The sequence below is a fragment of the Camelus bactrianus genome, chromosome 1 (genome assembly GCF_048773025.1).
Source record: "Camelus bactrianus isolate YW-2024 breed Bactrian camel chromosome 1, ASM4877302v1, whole genome shotgun sequence".
Classification (NCBI taxonomy): domain Eukaryota; kingdom Metazoa; phylum Chordata; class Mammalia; order Artiodactyla; family Camelidae; genus Camelus; species Camelus bactrianus.
In genome coordinates, this window is record NC_133539.1 from 60,243,989 (window position 1) to 60,270,742 (window position 26,754).

At 46.4% G+C, this 26,754-nt stretch overlaps 1 protein-coding gene across 1 annotated transcript in view; it reads right to left on the bottom strand.

Annotated features, from left to right (window-relative positions):
• Window positions 1-233: 233 nt before the first annotated feature.
• Window positions 234-26,754, bottom strand: part of LOC141577875 (mucin-13-like) — a 32,816-nt gene continuing 6,295 nt past the window's right edge. The window contains exons 2-12 of the mRNA XM_074365086.1: window positions 24,388-25,086; window positions 19,758-19,880; window positions 18,462-18,568; window positions 14,894-14,949; window positions 11,716-11,882; window positions 8,026-8,151; window positions 7,567-7,696; window positions 6,648-6,685; window positions 4,982-5,066; window positions 2,767-2,971; window positions 234-1,217 (exon numbers count right to left, since the gene is read on the bottom strand). Coding sequence (XP_074221187.1) covers window positions 2,794-2,971; window positions 4,982-5,066; window positions 6,648-6,685; window positions 7,567-7,696; window positions 8,026-8,151; window positions 11,716-11,882; window positions 14,894-14,949; window positions 18,462-18,568; window positions 19,758-19,880; window positions 24,388-25,086 — 1,709 coding nt within the window. The 3' untranslated portion in view covers window positions 234-1,217; window positions 2,767-2,793. The remainder of the gene's footprint in view (window positions 1,218-2,766; window positions 2,972-4,981; window positions 5,067-6,647; window positions 6,686-7,566; window positions 7,697-8,025; window positions 8,152-11,715; window positions 11,883-14,893; window positions 14,950-18,461; window positions 18,569-19,757; window positions 19,881-24,387; window positions 25,087-26,754) is intronic.

The window sequence follows — 26,754 nt, forward strand, 5'->3', positions numbered from 1 at the left end:
ATCCAAAATATTTGGTTGCTTCATAATGGAAGAGTAGTGGGGTATGCATGGAGAAGCAGCCGAAAATATCTACTCCATGAAAAAATAAATTACCGTGGGTATTCCAACAGGCCCTCATGAGGACAGCAGACGTCAGTCACCTTGGTTTGCCATGTATCGTGTTTGCCATTGAAAGTGACACGTAACTGCTATGTGTGTCATCCAAAGTCCCAAACACAAGGAAGGACACCAGCTACTAAATATACTTTATTTGTTAACAGTCAAGAACAAATACTAACAATAAAAGCAAATTAAAATGACTTGCAAGGAGACTAGACATAAACAAGGATACAATTGACATTAAAGAAACTGGATATGACTGGATGTGACTGCCACCATTCTTGGCTGTGTGTGTGTTGGTGGCCCTGTTAAGCCTCTGTCCCCAGGGAAGGCTGGAGCTTCAGTGAGGTACCTCTGGAATCTGCATCACAAGGCTGAACATCTGGATCCAGAGCACAGCTGCCTCTCACCATCAGCTGGACAGAAGGCCTACAAGTTTGAAGTGACTTTAACTTCTTGCGCTGGGAGTTTTGTCTTTACACCCTTTCCTAGGTTCTGAGTCTTGGGTGGGACACGAAGTAGAGGAAGTGCCCATTCGCTCATCGAGGCGGGGACTCTGAGGGTGAAGGTGGGTCCTGGGTATCTTCTCCCTGACTCAGCCTCCCCGTCCAGCTTCCTTACAGTCACTTGCCCGAGAATGAACCCAAGAACCTTAAAGGATGGTGTCTCTTCCCATCCCCTGGGACCTCCACAGCTGATGTGTAAGAGTCTCCCAGAATTAGGTCATTTATGCACAGGCTGTCAACTCAAAGTGACACTCTTGTAGACTCTTCCAGGAGTGAACGATCTGGGGCACTTCCGTCTAGATTGGAAATGGTTACTGTTGCTCCACCGTGTAAAAGAAACCCCAACCCCTGTACTGACTGGAGCAAATCAACTATCTTAACAAGTGCTGGTCCCATCTGTGTGCATTTAATTTCACAGGTACTTAGCAAACAAGCTTTATTCACTGCAAACTGTCACAACTTCCATTCAGAGAGGCTAGGTGTTGGTTGGAAGAGAAATCCCAACCGTCAGAGCTTCCCAGCTGCTCACGTCTCCTTCAGTCTTCCAAACACTCGAAGTAAAAGCTCATATGCTGGGTTCAGGGCCATGAATGGTCCCAAACTTTTACCATCCTAGACAAAAAGAGAGGTGGGGGGGAATTCTTAGAAAAGTATTGCAACAGAAACGTATGAGACAATTTAGATTCATAAAGGATTACTATAATTTTAATTAACATTATTTAATACTACTGTTCCAATTAGAACCCATCATTGTGCTGAGTTCTTTATGCATATTAGCTTATTTGATCTTTATCCTTTGAGGGAGGCATCCTTTTGTCCATTTCACAGATGAGAAAACAAACCCAGAGAAGTCAGGGAACTAGCCCGAGACCACAGACTTAGTAGCAGGAAGGGCAAGGCTGGGAAGCCAGGTGTCTGATTTAAATCCCACACCGACTCAGCCACCAAAGGGCTTTCTTCAGAGGTTATACTTGAGGTAAGGGCTCCAGCGATGTGGAGAAAAGGCTTGAAATGAATTCGAGAGTTAAGGTTCACCTCAGGTAGGACCAACAGGGGCGCCCATGGGACGTTCGTCCCCGGCTCTTGCTGACTAGACCTGTGTCTGACCCCAAGTGGCGCACTTTGTGGAGTCGTCCCGTGGTGCACACACGAGACATCCGGACTTCCATGATTAAAAGGAACTTGATGTGTGAAATCAGCCATAGGATTTCATAATAAAAATAAGTCAGGTTTTCCCAGAATGTTCAAAGTGCATTAAGGTCCTCAAAGGATGACTCTCTCACCAGGGCTGCCAGCAGAAGTGATCGCCCTCGGCGGGGGGGGGGGGGGGAGGTCCGGTGCTGTGCTCCCTCCCCAGCGCCTCCCCCACCTCCCGTGTCGTCTCCTCTCTCAGCCTATTTTCTACTCTCCTGGGGATGCCTCACCCCACTTCTCCCTCCTTCCCTTTCTCCCCACTCTTCCTTTTGAAAACAAATCCTTTCTCTCCTCCCCTCTCTTCTCTCCTCTCTGGCTCCCTCCTCTTCCTGGGCCATCCCTCCTTCCTTCTGTCCTGTCCCTCTTCCCCGCAGGAGTCCCCTGAAGGCTTTCTCCTCTCAGCATTTCACTGGGTCGCACTAAGCAGTGCCAGCTGTGCTTATCCAATGCACATCTGAGGACAAGCTAGTCTCCTCGCAAGCCCTCCCATGGGAAATAAAGCATTACCAGCCTCAGAAATTGATCTGGCTGCCTTGAGGTCTGCGGGGAGGAGAGGGGAGCTTTGCCCTTCTGTGGGCTGGATGGGAAGGGTCCATGTAAACAGGACCGTGCTTACATCCAGCAGTGCTGCCCAGGCCTGAGCCAGGTCCTAGTTCCTCCAACAGTCTGGGAGCTGTCATCACAACCACTGGAGTCATATCCGTAGAAACGGATTTAAAGAGACCATAGAGGCATCTAAATTAAAGCTTCTCTTTTTACAGCTGAGGAAATAGACAGCCAGAGAAATTAAGCGATGTGTTTAAAGTCACATAGATGGTCAGTGTTAGGGACCAGGTGGTGGCTATTTACAATAGCTTTGGATTAAAAAAAAAAGCCTACAGGACAGCCAGGGCTGGTGATGATACAACAGCCAGGTCCCTGGGGCATCTCACTCAGCAAAGGAAACAGAAAGCACGTCAAGGCTCACCTAATAGTCGGGGTTGGGTATACAACCCTAGTTCGAATAGGGATTCCGAGCACTACCGTCTTTTGGGAGGTTCACCCTGACTTTAGGGAAGACGTTCCCATCTGCTCCTAGGTTGCTAAAGCCAGTAGTCTCATACAGTCTCAGACTGTGAAAGTCGTTCTCAATCAGGTTCTGTTCTTCCACATTCTTCTTTTTGCTCTTTGAACTGTAATTGGTAACAGGAATTAGAATATGACAATGGTAGCAAGTTCTGTGAAGCAAATGTTAATATTCTTTTTAAAAAATGTTTAAAAATTCTGACATAATTTCATATGTACATGTAAGTTACGAAAAGAGTATTACACGAAGCTCCCATACATCTATCACCCATATTCCCCCATTGTTAATATTTCTGAGCCATTTAAGAACAAGCTGCAGACCTGATGTCCGTCACCCGTAGTGTCTCATTACTTCATTCCATGCAGATCCCCTCAGTCCACTCATAAGCTCCAGGAAACCATCAAAACCAGAACGTTGATCCTGGTCCAGCATTACTGTCTTATTCTACTGATCCCATTTACTATTTGCTAATAATGTTAGTATTGTTAAGTGTGTCTTTGAATTCTTTATGGAAATGATAATAACAGTCAAAGAAAAAAGATGATTTGTGACTAAACTTTCATTCAGGCAAAGTCACTATCCACGGAAGCACCTCAGTGAATAAAGTGAGTCCCAGGTATAAAGGTCTCAGGAGGAGGAACCGAAGTTTCCCAGGTTCTGCTGCAGGCCCTCAAGGACCTCAAGGGGTCAAAGATAAGTGGAAGTACTTTCAGGTGAGGGAGGCATCTGCTCCCAGTGAACCTGGCTCATGACCTTCTTTCTTCTGGCCCCCAGACACAGTCCTGCCCTTCAGAGTGGGTCGTGGGGCCAGAGGCACCTATGATGGCCACAGGGCCATCCCAGGGTGAGCCTCAGACACTGGGAATGTCGTAAAGGAAGACCCAGCCCCCTGGTGACCGTGATGGCCAGCCCAGCCCACAGTACAGCTCCTGCCCTGTGACAGCCCTCCTGTCTAAGGTGACTCGTGGAGGAGAGGTTTCCTTCCCTTGAGATGGACAAGAAATGATAACTCCTGGCTTGCTCCCAAGAGTCACGAGACTGAGGCTGAGCTAAGAGCAAGCCAGGCTCTGCACTAGGAGGGAGAACCGAGAACCAGGACTGTCCCAGGGGCGAGCGTCCCCCCATGGCCCCGCAGGGCAGGAGCCAGTCCCGAGAGAGACAGCCTGGCTCCAGAACCCTGGGTCCTGGCCCTCTCCCTGCAAAAGGAGTTATTCTCAGTTCCCAGCTTGGCATCCTGTTAAGCAAGTCTCTGGGGAAGAGTTAGTATCAAAATGGAATAGAAGAAAAAAAAATATTTTAGGAACATAAACTCTATTTGTCCTCTCTTATTATAGTGCAAAAGTACCTATTTTGCCAAAATATGATACGAGATAATGTCATTTTAAAAAAGCAGCTTGTTTTTTTTTTTACCACAGTGGCTCCTCACTTGGCACATTTAGAATGGACTGGATAACAGCTTTCCACCCTGCTCATGGAGGGAACTCGAGCTCTCTACTCATTCTGGAAATGAATGGACCCCACTCAAATTTTAAGAAGAGCACTTAAGACACCGCGCTGAGGAGCAGCCATGAGGAGATCATGTTTCTAAAGCCCAGGGGCTCACTTGAGGTTGTCTGGCTTTTGTGCGAAGACCTGGGCAGGGGAGTGATTGATGAAAATTAGATCTGACAACATCAGTGGAGTCAAATATGCTAACAAACGAGTCTCAGTGCCATCAGAGAGCGGCTGCTCTGTCACAGTACAGTATTAAGCAAAAACAAACCTCAGGAAAAAAATTTTAAAACACAAAGAATACAAAATTATGTATGTCATTTTAAAAGGTAGAAACAACCTGGAAGAATGTATGTCAAAATGTTGGTGGCTGCAGGGTGTCAGGTTTTGTGGGTGAGTGTTTATTCTGCTCCTGTACACATTTCTCTCTTTTCTTCAATGATCATGTATAGCTTATAGAATCAGAAGAAAATTCAGGTAAGAAAAAAAGGTCATTGGTGTGAGAGAGGCCTCGCCGTATTTTTCTGCTCTTGCCCAGGGAAGTCTGGGCATGTTTGGAAGTTTGGAAACCAGAGTGTAATGACGGTGTCGCTGTGTCCCAGAAAAGGGACACTTCATTTTGTACCTCATTGAGATGACCAATGCTATCAGCAAACCGAGGATGAGGATGCCAGCAATGATGCCCACAATGGTGATGATCAGATAAATATCTGAAAGGGAAAAGAGCCGAGTATGAGAGGCTCCCCCGAGCACACCTCCACTGCCTACTGCACAGGTGCATGCGTTCCCAGTGGGTTCTGGCCCTGAGGACAATCAGGCTGTGGTCTCTGATGCCTCCAGGGCCAGGATGGAGGGTGGCCCACCTCCTTTAACCCTCTGTCCACCCACCCCCATCTGTGTCTTCAGAACTCAATCAGAAGAGACAGCCTTGCGAGATAAACCAAGACCATAAACACAAAGGAGGCCATGGTGACAGGACCCTCCTGGGCTTCGTGGTGGGTGGGATCTCATCTGAGGTCCACACACCTCCGTGCCTCTGCTGCCTGTGCCTGCCCATCGCTGACCTTGCTGATAAACTAGGGGAACCAGGTGGGGGTTAACTGTGCCAGTAACAGAGGATCCAGGAAATAGCCTGATGGAACCGGTGAGGGAAGAGCCTGGGGGTTCATTACCACCCATTCTCCTCTAGATCTGCTCTGTCTGGCACTACTGAGTCCTTGAAAAGTGGCCTTGGGCTGGCCTTTAAGTGTAACATGTGCAGCGGATTCCAAACACACAGTATGAAAAAAATGTAATCCATCTCATTAATAATTCCTAGATTAATAACCTGTTGAAATGATAATGTGTTCAATATCAAGTGAAATAAAATTATTAAAATCATTTTCACCTATTTCTCTTTACTTTTTACATTTTACTTAACACTTTTAAAATCTGAAATTAATTCTGCAGCTCACGTACTGTTTCTGTTGGACGCTGCTGCTCTAACCACTTGGATTCTTCTGCATGACTGCCCTGCGTATCACCTCCAACCTCACTCACGGGGCCATCAACCATTAAGTCTAGGAAAAAAACCCTCAAAGATGATCTGGTCCGAAACTCTCATTTTATAGGTGTGGACACAGAAACCCCAGAAAGGAGAAATGATTTAGCAAACCCAGCCTCACAGCAAAAGATAGTAGGAATTGAAAGCATTTCTCATCACTAACTTTGTGGCTGGCTGAGAGATTGACAGGAGTATTTCATTCATCACTGATCTTTTAATTCATTACATACAATTTCAAATATAAAATTATTTAACATATAAAGTTAGTATTGACCCCAACTGGTGGGAAAGAACTAAGCAACTGAATTTGCAACAACACATGCAAACTAGGAAATCACTCTCAGACAGAAAAGATTTGAATATTTAATTTCTATTTTCTAGTTCTGCTCTCCCATGAGCACACATTTTTGGAAAACACTGGCCTTGGATCCTTTCTAGCAGCAGACAAGGCATATTTAAGCTACTGTAGGAAGGAAACATAAGGCTGGGACTCCCTTCTTGGCCTGGGGCAAGTCCAGAAGCAGCAGTCCACGTGCTGGACTGACTTCTCTGATTTGCCACAGCAGAGAGGCCCTGCCCGAGACTAATAAGGGTGGGAATGGGACGGCCTGACCCAGAAGACAAACACAGGCAGGTTTTCTGTGTCTTTGAGAAACAGGCCCGAGACTTGGGGCACTGGACAGATTCTGAATGTGGTCAAGGTTTGTATCTCAGTTATTGAATAACAGAGCAAGACTTTTCTACTCACTGTCTTTACAGCCGACTCCGCTGTAGCCAAATGCACACCTGAAACACAAGGAGCAGGAAACCGTGGTAAAGAGCCTTGTGGGAGCAGGCCAGACCTCCCACCCAACCTCCGTATGGTCCTTGCATCTCTTTCTTTATCCTCCCTGTTCCATCTTCTTTTCGTCATTTCTTTCTTACCCTCCCCATCTTCCTGGCTAAACCTGGAAGGTTGAGGGGGGCACACAATCCCACATGCTTCCATTTGCTACCATGAATGCTCATGCTGTGAGCACCAGGAGGATTCAGCAATTCAGGGGAGGCTGAGCCTGAGAGGCACGGAGCAAAGCAGGACCCCCTCGGGCTGTGGGCCTACCTGGCCCTGCTGAATATTTGCTGCCCGGTGAGGTGGGGCACGTTATTTATATTCTTTGAGCTTCGGGTTCCTCACCTGAAAATGGGCACAGTGCTGTTGTGTGAGAAGTATTACCTAGTGTGGTTCCTAGCACACAGAGGATGTTCAAAAGCTGCTGCTGCTGCTGCTGATGGTGATGATGGTGGTAGTGGTGATGGTGGTGATGATGGTGATGATGGTGGTGTAGCGGTGATTGTGATGGTGATGGTGATGATGGTGGTGATGCTGGTGATGATAATGGTGTAATGGTGGTGGTGATGGTGGTCGTGGTGATGGTGATATTGGTGGTGGTGGTGTTCATAGTGGTCGCAGTGAGAGGGGTGGTGTTGGGTGGTTGGTGGTGGTGGTGGTAATGATGATGGTTATGATGACGATAGTGATGATGACAGTCATGGTTGTGATGCTCTGTACCTACCAGCTTTTGGCAGGAGCCAACATCCTGACCCTAAACTCATACATCTGTTACAAGCTCTATCCTTTTCGCTCAGCCTCAGCTACGGCAAGATGAAAAAGCAGTGTCTTCTCTTACGGTTGACAGGCCCCGTGACTGTCCTCCCGGTAGCCCGGCAGGCACACGCAGTCCGCGCTCGTACTGCTCCTCACTAAACATTGCCGCTTGTTCTCTGCGTTGCAGGTGTCATCGCAGGTTGGACCGAAGGCTGCAAAACAGAGTGATTTCTGGGTAATTTTCAGACACAACCTCCTCCTATCCAAAGTGACATGTCACAGAATACAGTGTTTTTCACATTGCTCTTTCTAGGTAAAAGGAAGTGCTCAGTGGTCTGCACGAGACGTGCCCCCTGTGAAGCTGCACAAGGCTCTCCTCACCGGCTCTCAGCCAAGGCCTCACCCAGGTCCGTAGGTCTGCAGCCAACATTCCCACCCCTTAGACTCTGAAATGCACATGGGAACTTGAGCAGGACAGTCTGTATTTTGAAAATGTATAAGGAGAGAGGAGAGGGACATTTAGAACCAAGGGAGCCCTTACCGACACACATGGGGATCTGCGGGTTGGGCCTCACCAGCCCCTGTTTGCACTGACACAGTAAACCACTGGAGCAGTTGTCCTGGTCATTCTTCTTCTCACAACCATAGTAGTCACACTGGTCTTGCTCTGAGAGGCACACAGAATTCAAAGACGAATTAGGAAGACAGTATGGATAAGGTGACTTGTAAGGCACTCGCTCAATTGTTGTGGTAATTGCTTTTTAATAGGTTTGGGATTTAACAAATAAAGACCTGAGATTCTGAAATTCAAATCCCCAATCATTTCTTCTATATCTATATCCTATATTACTCAATTCAAATTAATTCAATCCAATGCAGTACAGTTATGTTCAATTTCAAGACCTCTTTTGCACCTGGCTCTTTGCTGGATTCCACAGGGGACACAGTAGCTGTGTAAGTTTCAGGCCCCATCTTTGTAGAGTTACATGACTGTCACATCCAGCAGCAGCCTTAGGAACAGTGGGATCTCAGGGGCTCGGGTAGCTAAAGGTCACATTGCGGAGGAGGTGGGTACTGGGCCAAGTGCTGAAAGATGGGGAAGATATGAACAGTCAAAGGAGAGACAAAATCTGTCGAAGTGCAGTAAGTGAGGCATGAAAAGAAGTGAAGGATTGTTGTCCGGGAGTGACGGAGTTGTACGTGGGCAGAAGAGAGGCAGAGAGGTGAGGAGGGAACATCAGGATTTCTCAGCTCTGCCGTTGATTGGCTGTGGGCTTCCTGTTCAATTATTTCATTGGTGGTGGGTCCACGTTCCCTCCATCTATGAACTAAGGCTAATGATTCTTGTTTCGTGTGATTGTTGCGAGAATTGAATGAGATCATGGAAATGCAAGTGTCCACTCAGCAAATAATCGTTGTTTTGTTCATTCACAGGTAGAGCAGGGTTTGAACACAAGGCTAAGGACATTGATGTTTATCATATAAGCCTGAAAATCATTGGTCGATTTTGACCAGAAGCATGGCAGGAGGAAGCAATCTGGTAAGTAAGTTAGTCTAGAAGCAGAGCGGAAGGCATTAGGGATAAATGGGGGAATGTGAGGATGGATGATGGGGAGGGGATAGGAGCAGGTAGAGCAGATACGTGCTCACTCTCTTCTAAACACCCCAAATCCATACCTGACCTTCCTTCATCACCTGCGCCCTTTCAAAATGCCTCCAATTAAAAGCTTAGAGAAAGAGATTCTATAGCTTTTGACACAGAAGAATCTGTCCTTGCAGCAGGAGCAAGAGAGCATGAGAAGCTGTTTTTCTCCAGAAGTTTGGCACTCTCACGTCCATTTGCTGGGCGGTTCATGCTCCTGTGGCCACCTCGAGCTGGCAGCATGTGGTATTTGTTAATGTATCTCAGAGTACATGCCTGGTCTCAGAGTGGGGAGATGCTGAGAGCAGCTGGTAAAGAAGAGCATTTCTCAGTCTGAGGCTGAACGGTTTCAAGTTGGCCAGAGCTCAGAGCCAAGTAGAACCAAATGAGAGCACGGCAAAGGGTACTCAACTATGTCCTGAAGGGTACAATGGTTATTTTCATCTAGTACCCACTCTGAGCGGTCAGTCCCCATGCTGATGGGAACCCTCAACTTCCTCGCACTTGCTGGAGATCTCATCTAGCCCAAAGCAGAGCGTAGGATAAGGTTCTGTCTTGCCCTGCTGACAATTTCACCTTCCGGGGGAGAGGTTCTGACTGCATGAATTGCTACCCTCAGCCAAATTCTGACCCCAAGGAGAAATTTATCGGCAGGCAGAAGTGATGGGTCTCCCAGAAGACAAGGATCACGTGACAGCCAGAAAGAGGAGTGTGACTTAGAGTAAATGTTGACATGTTCAGAAAGGACAAGGTGTAGGTCCACGGCATGAGACTCTGGAAGATGAAAGTAGAAGAGAAGGTAAGAAGCTCTGAAAATGTGATTGTAATTGTGCAGCTGCAAGTGATCCCAATAGATGTAGAAAAAAAATACAGTGGGAGAGTGTCTGTAACTTAAGAAACTGGCATGGTTCGCACAGAAGCTCTCAGATGAGAGACAGAAACAAAATATGAAAAGAAGGTCCTGGAACCAAAGATGGAATATTAAACATGTGACACAGTCTAGAGTCCCAAATGAGTTCAAGTTTGCCACAAGCAAAACCCAAAACAACAGCAAGAGTCCAATGACACAGAGCAAAGGGTTAAACATGAAAAATGGGTAAATCAGTGAAGGGGTGTGTGTCTCTTCCACCAGGAAGTAATACTTGGATGGAAAAGAGTTGAATGGACATGGCTAAGGGAACTGAAGTCCCCGGAAAGAACACAGAGCAGAGCAGCCCCCATCATTCCTGACAAAAGTTTAAGTATTTTATTCCAGAGCATTTATATTCCAGGTCCTGAGAGAACAGTGAGAATCTTTGTGGAATCTTGAAAAAAAGATAAAAGAGAGAGAGAGAGAGAAGGTGCCGGAAAACGATCAATGACCAGGATTTCTTTATATTTTCAAAAAGAGAAATAAATTTTGCAAACTAGGCCATGGAGGTTCCAAACATCAAAAAGCAAACATTCAAGAGACGAAAAGAGGAGTCTTGGAAGGATCAAAAATGAAGATGAGGGAGGCGGGCAGGGGTCAAGGGAAGGTGGGGGGAGGCCCAGAGAGAAAAGGACTTCAGGACGGGGAGGGAGCAGTGTCAGAGGCTACAGAGAAGTCAGAGAAATTGTTCCTCAGCAGAAGCCTTTGGATTTGGTTGCCACAGGGAGAACCAGTTATAAAGAACTTCCCGCAGGCCAGCCGGCCCTAACAGCTCCCTCTGAGGGGAGGACCTCCTGAGGACGGCTGTGCTGGTTGCAGTCATAGTACCAGTTTACTCCTGCCTTCCTATCTACTCCCCTAGCAGCACCGGGCACACTGTGTTTGGTCATGTGAACTGAGGACAGTTGTAAATCTAACATAAGCAGAAAGTGAGAAACACCTGTGTATTGAAACTTGCCCTCTTGCTGCTCTTGAAACTCTTTGGGACTAACCTGCTGGGGGATGAGAGACCACGTGGAGCAGGGACTAACCGTCCCGCTGAATCATCTGAGATCAACTGGTCCCCAGGAGGCCCACCCAGCAGCTAACGGCAGATGCCTAAGTGAGCCCAGCAGAGAGCAGCCAAGCTCCACCTAGGTCAGCAGAAGTGCCCAGCTGAGCTCAGCCCACATTCTGACCCAGAGAATCACGGTGCGGTAATAAATAAATGGTGGTTGTTTTAGGCCACTAAGTTTGGGGTGTTTGTAACACAGCAGAAATGAACAGTCACAGCTCTGCTGTGGGCTTGTGTGTCTGCCTAGAGGAGAGCCAGTATAAGTAAAACTTTCTGTGAGCATTTGGAAAGCTCTAACTTGGTAGAGAGCCCTCTTTTTTCTCCTTCTTCATCTTTCCATGTCCAGAGGCTATTTGTCCAAGACTACCTTCCAAGCAGAGGGACAAACTAGTCCATTTTTTGACTTAGGAGACGGTTAGGAAGGAGCAGAAGCCACGTGAGAGAGGAAAGGGAGGGAGGAAGAAAGGACGGTGCAAAGGAAACTCGTCTGTGGACGTCAAAGGACAGATGTCTGTGGATTCAATTACCCAGTTCTTCTGGCCCCCTTCACACAAATAATAGCAAAGTTTATGAAAACCTAGATAGGTCTTCAGGTAAATGTGGAATAAAATTATTTGATACTTACCAGTATATCCTGTAAAGACATCTGCATTGTCTTCAATTGCTTTTGTAATTGCATTAGATACTGTAGTCTCATTTAGTTCTGTAGTTTCCTTAAAGATGTTTACTACTTCTACGTCAACATCCTTGTCACCAGCACGCAATTCAGATCTTGCTGCAGATGTCCTAAGACTGAAATGAAATCATTACTTGATGAATTGAACTTAAGCTTCAACAAATAGGTCTTCAGACCTCCCAGACTCTCAAATCTCCCAGCACTAGTCCCGACCCACTGTTCTAAATCCACAGTTGAGGCCCACATAGGGAGACCTGGGGTTGCAGTAAGATGGCAGTTCATAGCCCAGAGATCTCTATTCGATGTGCATTCAGAGGAAATCTATGGCTACAATAAGGTCCTGCTGGAAGGTACGTAAAAACATTGTGGACAAACTTGTTTAGCATCTAGGAGCCCGGAGTGAACCAGAAGTAGAAGTTGCATCTGAAATAGGAAAGTGTCACTTTCTGCAGAAAATCAGGAGTACATTTCTTAACAACCTGTAAAATCTCAGACTTGTGCTTTGAGAGAGACAGATGGGTGTGTGTTCCTCCCTGCGCACAGAGAGAGCAGTAATCCACCACACAGAGTCTGGGTCATTCCCAGAAAAGGCCCAGGAAGCCAGCAGGCAGTTCAAAGTGCATGCAGATTGGGCCTGGGCACATAGGACCCAGAGAAGAACTGATCCCAAGGAGGGTGGGGCTGGGGGAAGCATCAGCATACAGCCCCACATCACATCCCCAGACACTAAGTCCTCCTACGACCAGGACATCGTAAGGGCCTCTCTCTCGAATCAGCGCTGCAATTTGGGGCCCTAAGAACAGCTGTGCCAAGTTCTGTTTCATTATCCAAAAGGAATCAAGTCACACAACCACTGAGAGAGAGAGAGAGAAACGACTGTTAAAACCTGCTTCCCTCTCTGATTAGTGTCCGTGTTTGTTTTTAAGACTCAGGATCTATTTTTCCTGTCTAATTATTTTCCTGTATTCTCTTTTGACATCTGAATAAACACAGAAGCTTGAAAACATAGCCAGCCTGCTTGGGAAATGTTCACCGCCATGTGGGTTCTGCAGAACAATCAAGAAAAACCGAACATGAACCAAATTCTGCTTTTTAGGAATCATCCCATAAAAAGGGATTCCAAAACGAAAAATGGGCTTCCAATTCTAATTAAAAGTTTCCTACAGTAATTTGCTCATAGTAGGATTTGAAGGCGGGAGTGGAAGGAACAGGGCAGTGAGAAAGGGGTACTTGACACAAGCAATTCTTTATCGGTTGAAAGATGCCCAGAGATCCACGGTGTAACTCTGCAGTGGGGCTAGGGAAGAAGTGCCGTCCATTATTCATTGATTCAGAGAACCTACTAGCACACACCCCAAGTCAGGAGGCAAGACGTCACACTCACAGAACATTTACAGGAAACACTGGAGCAGCCGCGCACTTAAGCGACAAGAGGTGCAGAATGCAGGACTACAGCGCGGCTTGCAGTTAAGCACCCAGGGATCGAGACCCAGGATGGACAGGACACCGTCTTCTGTGGCCCAAGACCAGTCCCAGCTTCCCTGAACCTGAGTGTCCTCCTCTGTCCAAACAGAGCTTCGAGTGTTTGAGAAACTCTGAGGATCCTTCTCATTCCAACATTTAGGCAGGAAATAAAAAGATCTTGGGGAATCAGAGGCAAGGGCACTGGTCTGGAGTCTAAGAAATGCCTTTGAAAGTGAAACCAAGGTCCACGTGCCGGGCAGGGCCCCTGAGCTGAAGGGAGTCACTCCTCCCCAGGACACTGAGCTCACAGGTGAGGGGTTGCCTCCAAACACCGCTGGCTCCCTTTCAGTAACTTCTTAGGAATGACGGGAGTGCCAGAGTGTCAGGGAACCCCCAGATGACCTTGTGGGGCCAGCTCTCCCTCACACTTGCAGGGTCTGTTATTCTGGACAGGAAACAGACGGGAACTAACGTGTTGAAACTGACTCTGTTCCAGGCACTTTGCACAGGGAATCTTCCCAAGGGTATCTCATTTGCTCCTCCCGGGGTTTCAAAAGTTGATTGGATTATCCCAGTTGTACAGATGAAGTAATAAAAATTTAGAGAGGTTAAATCACCTGCCTAGTCACACAGCAAGTGGTGCCAAGGCCAGGATTCGAGTGTGGATTTAGCTGACCCCACCACACTGCACTGATCCTGTTTTTATCCAGTCATCCCGATGCACGAACTCCTTGTTTTCCCTTAAGCCAAACCTAATGCCCTGACAGTTGGTGGCTGTACCTCCAGCTTTGAGCCTCCACATCGGGGCTCAGCTCCCTGCCTGCTGCTTGCCCTGGGCCTCCTATTGGCTGCCTGCTGTCCTGGCCACCAATCATATGGGACCCTTGTTTACCGCCAAGATCAAAACGCACCAGCTTTAGGAGGTCTTCTCTGAATTTATATATATGAATGTATATATTGTACATTTTTCCAGTATGGATTTGACAAAGCTTATAAAGATAGATGAGGTAGTAAAACCATAAAATACAAATACATTAGGGCTGCTTTTTCTGCATGACTCCGTTCACCTTAGAGCTGCCTTTCCCCGGCCTGCTGCACTTGTGTGTCAGCAGGCTTCAGAGAAGGCCGAGATGGAATCACTGACTTTTTGAGGCTCCTCTGCCTCTTTGGGTTCCTTAGTAGCACGTAACCCTGGTCATTGAATATTCATATGCTCACTGAATGCCTGTTCTTCCTGAAGAAAGAGCTCAGGACGGGCCCTTCAGTGGCCAGGTGTGTGCCTGGGGAACTCCTCTCTGCTCATTCCCCCCATGAGGGAAGAGACAGCCGTGAGCCACTCATTCTGCTCCTGGCCCCCTGGAAGGAACATGGTTTGTAGCCAAGGGATCAAACCAAACAAACTGATGACTGGTGATGTCATGTGTGCACACTGCTGTGTCGCCAATCACAGGCAGCATCTTGCTGTCCCCAGGCTACACCCTGCGCACCCAGGCATGGCTCAGTATGACATCAGAGGCTGGTCCCTCTGCAGTGAGTGCTCTTCCTGACATGTGACTCGCCACCCTAGGGCCTCAGTGCCTCACGGGGAATGCCAGAGAAGATGGGAAGATAGGCATACACACACCTGCTTCCAAAGTTCCCCTTCAGTCCACAGCAAACTTACCTTATTTTAACAATTACAGTCTGTCCGTAATCAGAATTGTTAAATGCCTTTTTAAACTGTGGAGGAAAAGAACAGATTTAATAACTACAAAGAGGGGGGAAATGTGATACTGTATCTATGTTTTAGCATAAGTCCATTTCTAAACTCATTTATACAAATAATACAGCAAATTATTTATTCTTTACATACGCTCTAACACCTTTCAGTAAGTTTTGCTTTGAAATAGTAAGATTCTGATATAATTCAGAGCTACCCAGGAAAAAGCAGGAAATCTAAAGCACTCAGTCAAATCAATGATCACTCTCTTAAAAATCAGCTGACTAACTTCAGTTTTGTCTTATCAAAGCCACGGTGAAGTTCTGCAAGTCTGTTACACTTACCTGTATGCAAACTTCATACACTCATCATTTATCCAGGAACACATAATTGCCTGCCTTCCCAGGGCGTCAGGCCAGGAACACGGAGATGACCAAGGTGGGCAGAACCAGCCTGAGAGCCAATGGGGGCTACACCATGAACTTGAGTGAGGGGAGCACCACAGAGAGTATGATCTACCCTGGGCGTTCAGAGAAACTCCCTCCAGGCTGCAGAGAAGCAGAGCGAGCGGCACAAAGGAGAGCAGCCTTCCAGCACTTCAGCGGGTGGTGCGGGGCCAGGGCGCGGAGGGAGCGGCAGCGCGGAGGGAGCGGCAGCGCGGAGGGAGCGGCAGCGCGGAGGGAGCGGCAGCGCGGAGGGAGCGGCAGCGCGGAGGGAGCGGCAGCGCGGAGGGAGCGGCAGCGCGGAGCGAGCGGCAGCGCGGAGGGAGCGGCAGCCCGGGCCGGCCTTCAGAGGTGGCGGGGCTCAGAGCGGAGCGGGCTCAAGTGCCACCTTTCTCCCCCTGTCAGCTTTCTTTGAACCTCGCTGTCTGACTGGGAAGTGTGAGATAGCAGTAATTTCCACCACCCAAGGCCGCAGGTGTAGACGAGGAGGGGGAGTAAAGGATCGTGGCTTTGTGCGCTGGAAGGGGCTCCAGCACAGGTAGATCTTGCTAGGCTCGAGTTGTGTCCCAGGAACAGAGACAACTCTAGAAATTTATACAGACGTGGCCAGAGGTAAAGCTGGGACTCTGGCAGGGGTGAGGGGATGGGGGGTCCCAATTAGAACGTAAGTTCTTTGATGACACAAATGAGATTCATTTTCTGTTTCCTATGACACAACCCCCCTCCCGCCTGCTCACCCCTATCCTCGTCCCACAGCGCCCAGCACCAGGCAGCCCCCAGGAAATACCCACACCAGCTGACTGATGACTGAGGGAATTAAATGTGAAAGTCATGACCTTGGACGTGTCTTCTCCTTTTTGGGCCCCAGTCTCCATGTTTATTACATGAGTGTTGAACTGGGTTGGTGCAACTGTTTTAGAATCCAAGAATTTTATTATTTTTCTCCCACGGGGGCCCTACATTTTAAAAGATCTTGGCAACCAATGTCACTTAGAAAGATGTTAGAACATTTCTCTTTCATTCTAGTCAAATCCAAATAAATTTGATGCTCTCCTTATTCTGGGCAGCCTTATATCTGGAATATGTCAGATTCCTTTTCAATTCTTTTAAATATTAGGAAGGGCTGGTATTTCTGTAAACCATCAGGGCCCCAGGTATCTACTTGAAAAAAGTTCACTGAATGACCTCCAAGTTTCCATCATCTCCCCTACTGACCACTGCCCATTTAATTTCCTTAATCTCAAAGAAGAGATTGCAAAATTAGCATCTGCCATTGGAAAAGGGTTTCCATTTTTCCCTCTTCCAGGCCACCCTTTGAGGATTTGGGGATATGCACCTCTTCAGCGGAAGGGCTGCAAGGCTGGGCAGGAGGGCAGGAGTTATCCAAACAGGCCTGCCGGCTTCCACTGCACAGCAGAGCCAGCAGGGAAGGAGAAGCAGCTCCGTGGTCAGGCAGGTCTGGGTTCACATCCCCCCACCCCGTCCTCACTCATCAGCTGGGCGACCTTCGGCCAGTTACTCAGCCTTCCTGATCCTTGACTGCCCACCTCACCTGCAGAACAGTTCCACAGCACCGTCTCCCCCATGTGGCGATTTTGAGAACTAGAAATATTATGCATAAAATGCCAGGTACAGCAGCAGTAGGGAAACTTCAAAACCCTGTGCAGACTGTCCCTTTGAATCTATCTGGGGACAAAAAGGACCCTGGGAGACGTCTCAGGGCCTGAGCTGGCACTGCCCTGGCCATAGAGTCTGCTAAGTGGACCTGGAAGAAAGTAAATGTCTCTCTTTCCCCACCTCTAGTTGTTGCAAAGGAGTTTTGGTGCTTCCCTTTCAGATTGATAGCCTCTTAGAAATTACAAGAGTGCTCTAGCCCTTCCTGCTTCCCCAGGATCATTGAGACCTGCCTGAGATCAAGTCACTGAACTAGACTCTGAAGCCCGGGGCCTAGGCCTGTAGCCAGAGGGGGTTTTGGACACTCGTACTCAGAGCAAGTTGGGAAGTGCAGTGGCCACAGTGGCCAGAGATTGGTAAAGCCACACAAGACCATCAGGTGTTCCCTGGAAGCAGGAACACACTGGTGTTACTGTCCTCAATGTAGCACGTATCATGCAAGCGGGGATTTGGAATGTAGACCCAGGGTGAGAGGCTAAGTCCGGCCAGCTGGCCCCTGGTGCACAGGTGGTGCAGCAAAGGGGCAGGGCAAGCCCGGGGCACCCGGGCATTGCTCACAGTGCCTGGCACCGGCTGTTTGCTTGTAAGCACTCACTCTGTCTGTACCATCTGTAAATCATTTGGATAATAATTTTTCATGTTTAACAAATTCTAATAACAAAACTCTTTTGTAATGATATAATTTCAAATTGAAAGACATTGACATAGAGTAAGATTTTAATTTTTAACATCTTACTAGAATTCTAAGATGTATTTACAAGCTAACATTTTCTTCTTCAAAACCAAACTTTGAGAAATACTGGCTGGAGGCCCTAAGACCTTCCAGATCTGACAGCAGTTGGTCCAGAATGAAGATCTCCATCTCTCCATGTTGACATTCTTACTCACAGTAATCAAAATGAAACGAAGCTATTGTTCATTTTGACATTTTTGAACATGGGAAAATGAAATAACGGATGTTAAGTCAGATGGAGTTCCTCTTCCAGATGTTAAAAAAGCCAGACAAGCACAGGAAAATGTGCAAATTTGATTGTAAAAAGAAAAATATCTTTAATTTTTTTTCTCTTCAAGACTATGAAAATAATTTATTTTAAAGCATCATTACATTTATCTGTCCATTTAAAAATATTTTAATAGCCTCTGTAAGAATGAGTATGGCATGGCCGCCAGGTGTAGGGGCAGGGGTGCGGGGACCAGGGCCCCAGAGGAGGAGCCGGGCAACCAGGAAGCAGTGACACCCAGGAGCTGGGGACAGTTACTGTTTACCAGCCAATAAGGGTGCATTTCTCTGTTTGAACCACTGGTACAGCCACACCCATGTGAACCACCTGAATGTCATTCTCTAGTTAGAGAGAGAATAGTCAGTGTTAGAATAAAGAATATCTGTATGGAAAAGACAGTTGGAAAATACTTACAAATTCAGTAATTTCAAAATGTAATTTTTGATAGGCCACAGAATTTTCATCTTTCAAGTCCTCTATATTTGATGTTTTGAATGTAATCGTACCAGGGAATATCTTTCCTGAAATTCAAGCAGAATATTTCTGTGATACTTAATGTAAAAAGGGCCATTTCCATTTTGTTTAAAACATAGATTATTGTAAAAAAATTCTAAACTTATGAAGATACTACTGGAAGTATGGGAATACGAAAAACATTACCCCCTATTTCTCCCAGCTCTGTTTTTTTTCTGTGCCTGGTTTACATCGTTATAGCTCCAATATATATCATGAGTCTTCTTTACTTATTATTACATAATAAACATTTTTCCAAATTATTACTTAGGCTTTGTAACTATCATTCTAAATGCTATATAGTATTCTATGAAATACATGTTCCCTCCATTGATTTTTTTTAGTGCTTTTAATTATTTAAAAGGGAAAAAAAGCTTGCAGTGAACGTCTTCATACACAGAGCTTTCTATTTTGGAGGTCATTTACTTAGAGTGCACCCTCAGAAATGAGATTATTAGTGCTTAAGATAGGACATCCTTCTGCGTTTTGGTATATCTCTAATCCCTGTGGCCAGTACAGTTCATTCATGTCCTATAGAGTTGGTCTGCTCTGGGAAGGAAGGGTATTTCTCATTCAGAAAACAGATCCACATTTATAAATCAGTAAACAGCCTTGGACTTTCATAGCAGTCAGCTGGTCTAACCAAAAAAGTGTAGTGCTGATTTGCTCCTAAAGTCCGTTTCCAGAGCTGAGAAGCTCTTAAGTCTCCAAAAATAGGGTTTGGTGTTTGGAAGAAGCAAATCCTATGACAACACAGAACAGGACCAAGGTCAGAGCCGAAGTAGCCCGGCTTGTCTGGCTGAGTGGTTTTAGGCATACGGCCTTATTCTGTATCAGAGCAGCCACGGAGCAGCACCACCCTGTGTTTATGCAGCCTTTGTACTTTGTCAGGGACTTCAGCACCTCTCATTCTCATTTTGACCCCATGGCACCTTTCCTTGAACTGGTGAGGTGAAGGGACACATGCACTCCTGTACCTTCAGGACTAGCTCCCAGGTCTGACTCGGTCCATTTCCTCTCCCACTAGGTCCCAGTGAGATAAAGACAGGTGCCTCTTCTCTACTTGGTGGGGCTTTGTGGCCTCCAAATTTGCCTCTACCTTTAGAATTCTGGAGGCTCTTTTCACCATCATCTTAAGTTTTCTATTCCATTTAGGTCTGAGGTGCAGGTCTACATGGTTCATCCCTTGTCACTCACCTTTACTGCATGTGGAAGAGTTATAGTATTGCCCTTCTGGACACAGGCAGAAAAATGTATCATTCAGACTCACACACGAAGAACCACCCTTACAGGAATCCTCTTGGCAAGGGTTGGTGGGACCTGCAATGGAGTAGAAAGAGATTAAAAATCCATAGATTGACAACAAATAACACCCAGAAACATACTTTTAAACCTTCATGCCTCCCTCCCAGGCACTTTCTGTTCCTTAGCTGTGTTATTCCATGGTACCCTCTTAGAACAGCTAGAAACAAATACATATTTTCTTACGTCTCTAGGAAGTTTGTTGCTAAAATTCTGGAGCCAAGCGCTTGTCAACAGTAAAGGTCAGAGTTTGGTGGGTAAGAGTCTGCTCAGAGAGGGATAGCAGTCTTCTAACTGCAAGGAGTACGGAAATATGTTGGACCTCAAGGATCCTCCAGAACCTTGACGTCTGGTCCTCCAACACTAGGTAGGGCTCCCACAACCATTTTAGAGAAAGCATCATATTTTTCAGGAAGATGTGAATATCTCAATTACAGGGAAGACCAGGCAGGACGCTCCAAAAAGAAGCTATTCTATTCTGGTTAGCATCATGGCATACAAACCCAGGAAGAAAGGAAAGGGATAGTAAGGGAACAATGTGGATTAACTCAGTGAACATTCCAAGAGCAAGCAATGCGGGGACACTCCACCCTCTCGCTTTCTGAGTGGATGACCTGAATAAATGGTGAGAAGAATGTTACAGTGGTCTCTGCACCACTGGCCAGGACTCCAAGACGAGGCCAGGTGCAGCATCCTTCCTATCTCTGTAGAACTGATGGGACCCGAGAAGGGAAGATAGGTCACTGGCCAAACGGTGGTCTTGGCTAGCCACTTTCTTCATCTCTGTCCACTGAAATGATTCTGAGCTTTGATTTCAGAATAGATCATGTGACTGACAACCTTCAGAGCTGTCTTAAGATTCACATGATCCTATAGGTGAAAATCACTGCTCTTAAGAAAAAGCTGTGTATAAGCTACAATGTGTACAACATGCTCTCTTTTCTTATTGAAGTACAGTTGATTTACAATATTATAATTTCAAATGTACACTACAGTGATTCAGGATTTTTGTAGATTATACTACATTATAAGTTATTATAAGATAATGGCTATAATTCCCTATGCTATATAATATATCCTAGTTGCTTATCTATTTTATAGATAGTAGTTTGCATCTGATAATCCCATACCCCTAATTTGTCCGTCTCCCTTTTGTTAACCACAAGTTTGTTTTCTATATCTGTGAGTTTGTTTTTGTTTTGTATATGCATCATTTGCATTATTTTTTAGATTCCACATATAAGTGATATCATACAGCAGTTGTCTTTCTGTGTCTGACTTATTTCACTTAATATAATGCCCTCCAAGTCCATCGACATTGCTGCAAATGGCAGAATTTCATTCTTTTTATGGCTGAGTAATATTCCATTGTGTATGTGTATATATATAAAATATATAATGTATATGTATAATACATAATGTATCTATATCATGCATTTTATAAATATATATATGTGTGTATGTGTGTGTATATATCTCTCTCTCACATCTTTATCCAATCAGCTGTTGATGGGCACTTGGGTTGCTTCCATGTCTTGGCTGTTGTAAATAATGCAGCTATGAATATTGGGGTCCTTGCATCTTTTTGAATAAGTGTTTTTGTTTTTTCCAGCTATATACCCAGGAGGGGAATTGCTGGATCATATGGTAAAACTAAAAACAGAACAACTATATGATTCAGCAATTCCACTCCTGGGCATGTATCTAGAAATAACATGCTTTGTTTTATGATAAAGGAGGGGACTACATACAAACATACAAGTGTATATGTTTGTATTTGCCCAAACACAAGCAGCTGGCCACAGAAGCTGCCTCTGGGGAAAGAAACTGGGGTCCTGTATCCTAGGGGTTTAAGATGGGAAGGAGATTTAATTTTTACTGCATATACTTTTATTCTTTTACTTTAATTAAATTTAAGCTTCTTTTTCCATAACTCTGGACCTAATGTAGTTTTATTTTAAAATGAAAAATAAAATAGTGCTGGTGAGGAACTCTTATATTGGCAGGAATGTTAAATGGTACAGCCACTTTGGAAGATAGGTTGGCAGTTTCTTACCAAACTACATGTACTCTTACCATGTGACCCAGCAAGTGCCGACCTTAGTACTCACCCAAGGTAAATACTAAATATTAACTTTGTATTTACCACAACTCACATCCGCTCATAAACCTGTACACTGATAGCAGTTTTATTCAAAATCACCACAACTTGGAAGCAACCAAGATGTCCATTAGTAGGTGAGTGGATAAACAAACTGTGGTACAGCCACACAATGGAAAATTATTCAGTGTTCAGTCTCGAAAAGACATAGCGAAATGTTAAATGCATATTATTCAGTGAAAGAAGCCAATCTGAAAAGGCCACATACTGTGTGAATCCAACTACATGACACTCTGAAAAAGGAAAAACTATGGCAACAGTAAAAAAGGCCAGTGATTGCCAGGGGTTAGCTGGAAGGGAGCGGTGAATAGGCAGAGCACAGGGGATTGTTAGGAAAGTCTTTATGAACATAGCCTTTATGAAACCATAATGATGGATACACATCTTCTACATTCATCAAAACCTATAGAATATACAACACCAGCAGTAAACCCTCATGTGAACTGGACTTGGGGCAACTATGATTTGTCAGTGCAGATTCATCAGTTGTCACAACTGTACCCTCTGGTGAGGGATGTTAATAATGAGGGAGGCTATGCAGGCATAGGAGCAAGGAATACAGGAAATCTCTGTACCTTCCTCTCAATTCAGCTGTGAGTCTAAAACTGCTCTAAAAAGTAAAGTCTATCTAAAAAGAATTTTTTTAAGAGTGAAGAAAAATCAGGCTCTATGCAACACAGGAGGCATAATGCAGTGTCTCATAAACAATGTAAGGCTCTCCCCTCCAACCAGGTGTAAATCAATATTCTAAGGAAAGTAAATAGCTTTTTAAATAAGCCTCAGCTACGCTGCAAGGATAATTTGGAAAATCCTAGGGAAGAAACTGAGTGCAGCACCCTTCTGGACACACTGGACAGACAACTCCCTGCATGCTTTCTTCCTGGCAATAAAGGACAGACTTGTTAGCTCTTCTGTGTCTGGGAATAAAGTCACATGATGTTACAGTGTGAAAGGGATTTGGGAGGCTATTTAGTTCAATCACACCTGATTACAGATGAGCAAGTAGAGGCCAAGAGAGAAATGATTCGCCCTGCACCCCACAATAGTGAGTGTAGGGCCAGAACACAGATTGCCTTACTCGGGGGGGTGGGGGCATAAATGGCGTAGAAAAGCTGCTTTTCCTGATCACGGGATTTGTGTAGCTGCCTTCAGAGTGGCTCCTCCTGTCATGAAAGAAGACTGGGAATCCGGTTGTGACACATGCTCTGCCTCCATTTGCTTAATCATCCATATCTTAGATCTATCCAAGAACATTAGGGAAGCCAAAGAAGTAAGCGTAGGGAGACATCAATTGTTTTTTGACTTTGGGCAACTTGCCGCCCTCACTGGGCCTCAGTTTCCCTTTCTGAGAATAACAGTTTATCTAGACCCTTTACGCAAAGGTTTGAGGATTCTTTTAGACCAGGGGCTGGCAAACTCTCACTCAGGAGCCAATAGTGGCCAGTCTTCTGTTTTTCTTCTAAAGTTTTATTGGTACACAGTCAGGCACGTTCATTTATATATTGTCTACAGCTGCTTTGATATTAAAATGGTAGAGCTTAGTGGCTGTAACAGAGACCTCATTGTGGCCCACAAAACCTAAAATATTTACTAGTTTGCCTTCACTGATAAAACTTGCTGACCCTTGCTCTAGACCAAGTTTTGGGAAATGAGGCAAGTGGTTTCTGTTTCAGTAACTTTGGCTTGAGGTCAATTGTCCTCTCTTAGTACCCCCAAACACCCATCCTCTGGACCATGGCTCTGCTCACGTCTAGGACGAGGACTGAGCACTGCTGTGGTTTGGCTTTTTATCCCTCAAATTCCAAATTGCGATCAGCTACTTTTGCAATGTCATATTTCTCAATAGCACTTGGTCAGGAACCGGGGTAGCACTGACTCCTTCCTTCAGGAGACCAGGGATCTAGACCAGTGGGGCTGGAGAGTCAGTGCTTATTAGGACCTGACCTTCTCAGAGAAGCTGAAACTATTTCCAAAAATCTCCTAGGAAGACAGAAGCTGGAAAAGCAGCTTTTCTGAAGTCCAAGTTCATAAAAATATTCCCCATCTGGCAAATTGCTGGAGGAAAGGAAAACAGAATAGACCTTCAGGCAACCTTGTAGCATCTCTGCCATCGCTCTTAGTCTTTGTGACTGCAGACTTTTTAACTCTAGAGTTTCGTATCCAAGGAAACCTTGAGTCACTTCACAAGCACTTCCCTACTACATGAGAACACACTTACCTACCATCCATCACAGTGCTGTGACTCCTCACTGAGGAGTCTTTCCTGGAATTGCTCTTAACCTGTGGGACCAGGGTTTGGGCTGTTGGTCTCTGATGAAGTGCTGCTGCCCCAAGTCACTGAAGGAACAGTCCCTATGAAATTACCTTTCGTGACAGTGGTGCCCGCAGCCCCCGTGGTGGGAGGAGGAGGGCTCGATGCCGTGGAGCCCGCAGCCCCCGTGGAGGGAGGAGGGCTCGATGCCGTGGTGCCCGCAGCCCCCGTGGAGGGAGGAGGAGGGCTCGATGCCGTGGTGCCCGCAGCCCCCGTGGTGGGAGGAGGAGGGCTCGATGCCGTGGTGCCCGCAGCCGCCGTGGTGGGAGGAGGAGGGCTCGATGCCGTGGTGCCCGCAGCCCCCGTGGTGGGAGGAGGAGGGCTCGATGCCGTGGTGCCCGCAGCCGCCGTGGTGGGAGGAGGAGGGCTCGATGCCGTGGTGCCCGCAGCCCCCGTGGTGGGAGGAGGAGGGCTCGATGCCGTGGTGCCCGCAGCCCCCGTGGTGGGAGGAGGAGGGCTCGATGCCGTGGTGCCGGCAGCCCCCGTGGAGGGAGGAGGAGGGCTCGATGCCGTGGTGCCCGCAGCCCCCGTGGTGGGAGGAGGAGGGCTGGATGCCGTGGTGCCCGCAGCCGCCGTGGTGGGAGGAGGAGGGCTCGATGCCGTGGTGCCCGCAGCCCCCGTGGTGGGAGGAGGAGGGCTCGATGCCGTGGTGCCCGCAGCCCCCGTGGTGGGAGGAGGAGGGCTCGATGCCGTGGTGCCGGCAGCCCCCGTGGAAGAAGAAGTAGTGTTTGATATTGAATTGCCTGCAGCCCCTGTGGAAGAAGGAGGGATTGATGTGGTGAGGCTTGTAGCAATTATGGTGGGAGGTCTATTCGCTGGAGGAACAAAGATATCAAGTTTTAGAAGAGAAAATATTGAATATATAATAGCAGCTGCTATTATTTAAAACGAATTAGTACCTAATGTATTCTTTTCTGAAAAATAAGTACCGTGTACTACATTAAAAATAAAAAATATATGGAGGTTAGAGGTCAAGGTGGTGGAGTAGTAGGACCCGGAGCTCACCTCTCCTCGTGACTACAACAAAACCACAACTGTCTGCTAAACAACCATCAAAAAAATAAACCAACAAAACAAAATAAAACAAAACAAAAAAACTGGGACCTAGCAAAAAAGATATTTCAACTGGAAACATAAAGATGGAACCACAGTGGAACGGCATGAAGGGTGTGATCACAATGTAATCGGGCCAAAGCCCCACTGGGGTGGGCGACCTACAAGCTGAAGAACAATTAAGTTGCAGGGCCCCTCCCACAGGAGTGAGAGTTCTGAGCCCCATGTCAGGCTCCCCAGCCTGAGGTCCTGGCATTGGGAGGAGGAGACCTAAGGACATCTGGTTTTGAAGACTAGCAGGACTTAGCTCCAGGAGCCCCACAGGACGGGGGGAAACAGAGGCAGTGATTTCATACAAACCTGGGCCAGACCTGCCTACTGGTTTGGAGGGTCTCCTGGGGACATAGGGGATGGCTGTGGCTCACCCTGGGGCCATGAAATCTGGTGGCAGACATTCTGGGAGTGTTCATCTACGTGAGCTTTCCCAGAGGCTGACATCTTGCTTGGGACATTAGCACCAAGACCTAGCCCCGGCAAACAGCCTAAAGGCTTAAGTGCTGGGAAGCCTCAGGCCAAACAGCATACTGGGTGGGAACACAGCCCAACCCATCAGCAGACTTCCTGAGCCTTGAACCCCCTCTAGACACGACCCTAGAGATGGCCCTACCCACAGAGGACCAGGACCAAGCCTCACCCAGCATTGGACAGGCACTAACTCCTCCTGCCAGGAAACCTGCATAAGGCTCTAGTCCAGCTTCACCCACCAGGGGGAAGATATCAGAAATAAGAAAACAACAATCCCAAAGCCTGTGGAAGGAATCCACAAACACAGGCCAGATTCTACCCTGGGACTGGCTGGACCCTGGCCCTTGGGTGACAAGAGAAGAGTGTACTGCTGGGATGCATAGGACATTTCCCACAGAAAGCCAATTCTCCAAGGTCAAAAAATATAACTAAACTACCAAAAAATACAAATAGAAAGACAGTATGAGGCAGCAGAGAAATATCTTTGAGGCTAAAACACAAGATAATAAAATTCCAGAAGAAGATATTAGTGATGATGAGATAGACAATCTATCCAAGAAAGAGTTTAGAGTAATGATGGTGAAGATGTTTAGAGAACTTAGAAGGAGTATAGATGCACAGGGGGAAGTTTTTAGCAAAGAGTTAGAAAATATAAAGAATGCCCAAAGAGAGTGGAAGAATAAAATCACTGAAATGAATAACACACTAGAAGGAACCAAGAATAGACTAAATGAGACAGAAGAACAAATCAGTGAGCTAGAAGACAGATTAGTGGAATTCACTACTGTAGAACAGAAAAAAGAAAAAAAGAATGAAAAGAAATGATAGTTTAAGAGAAGTCT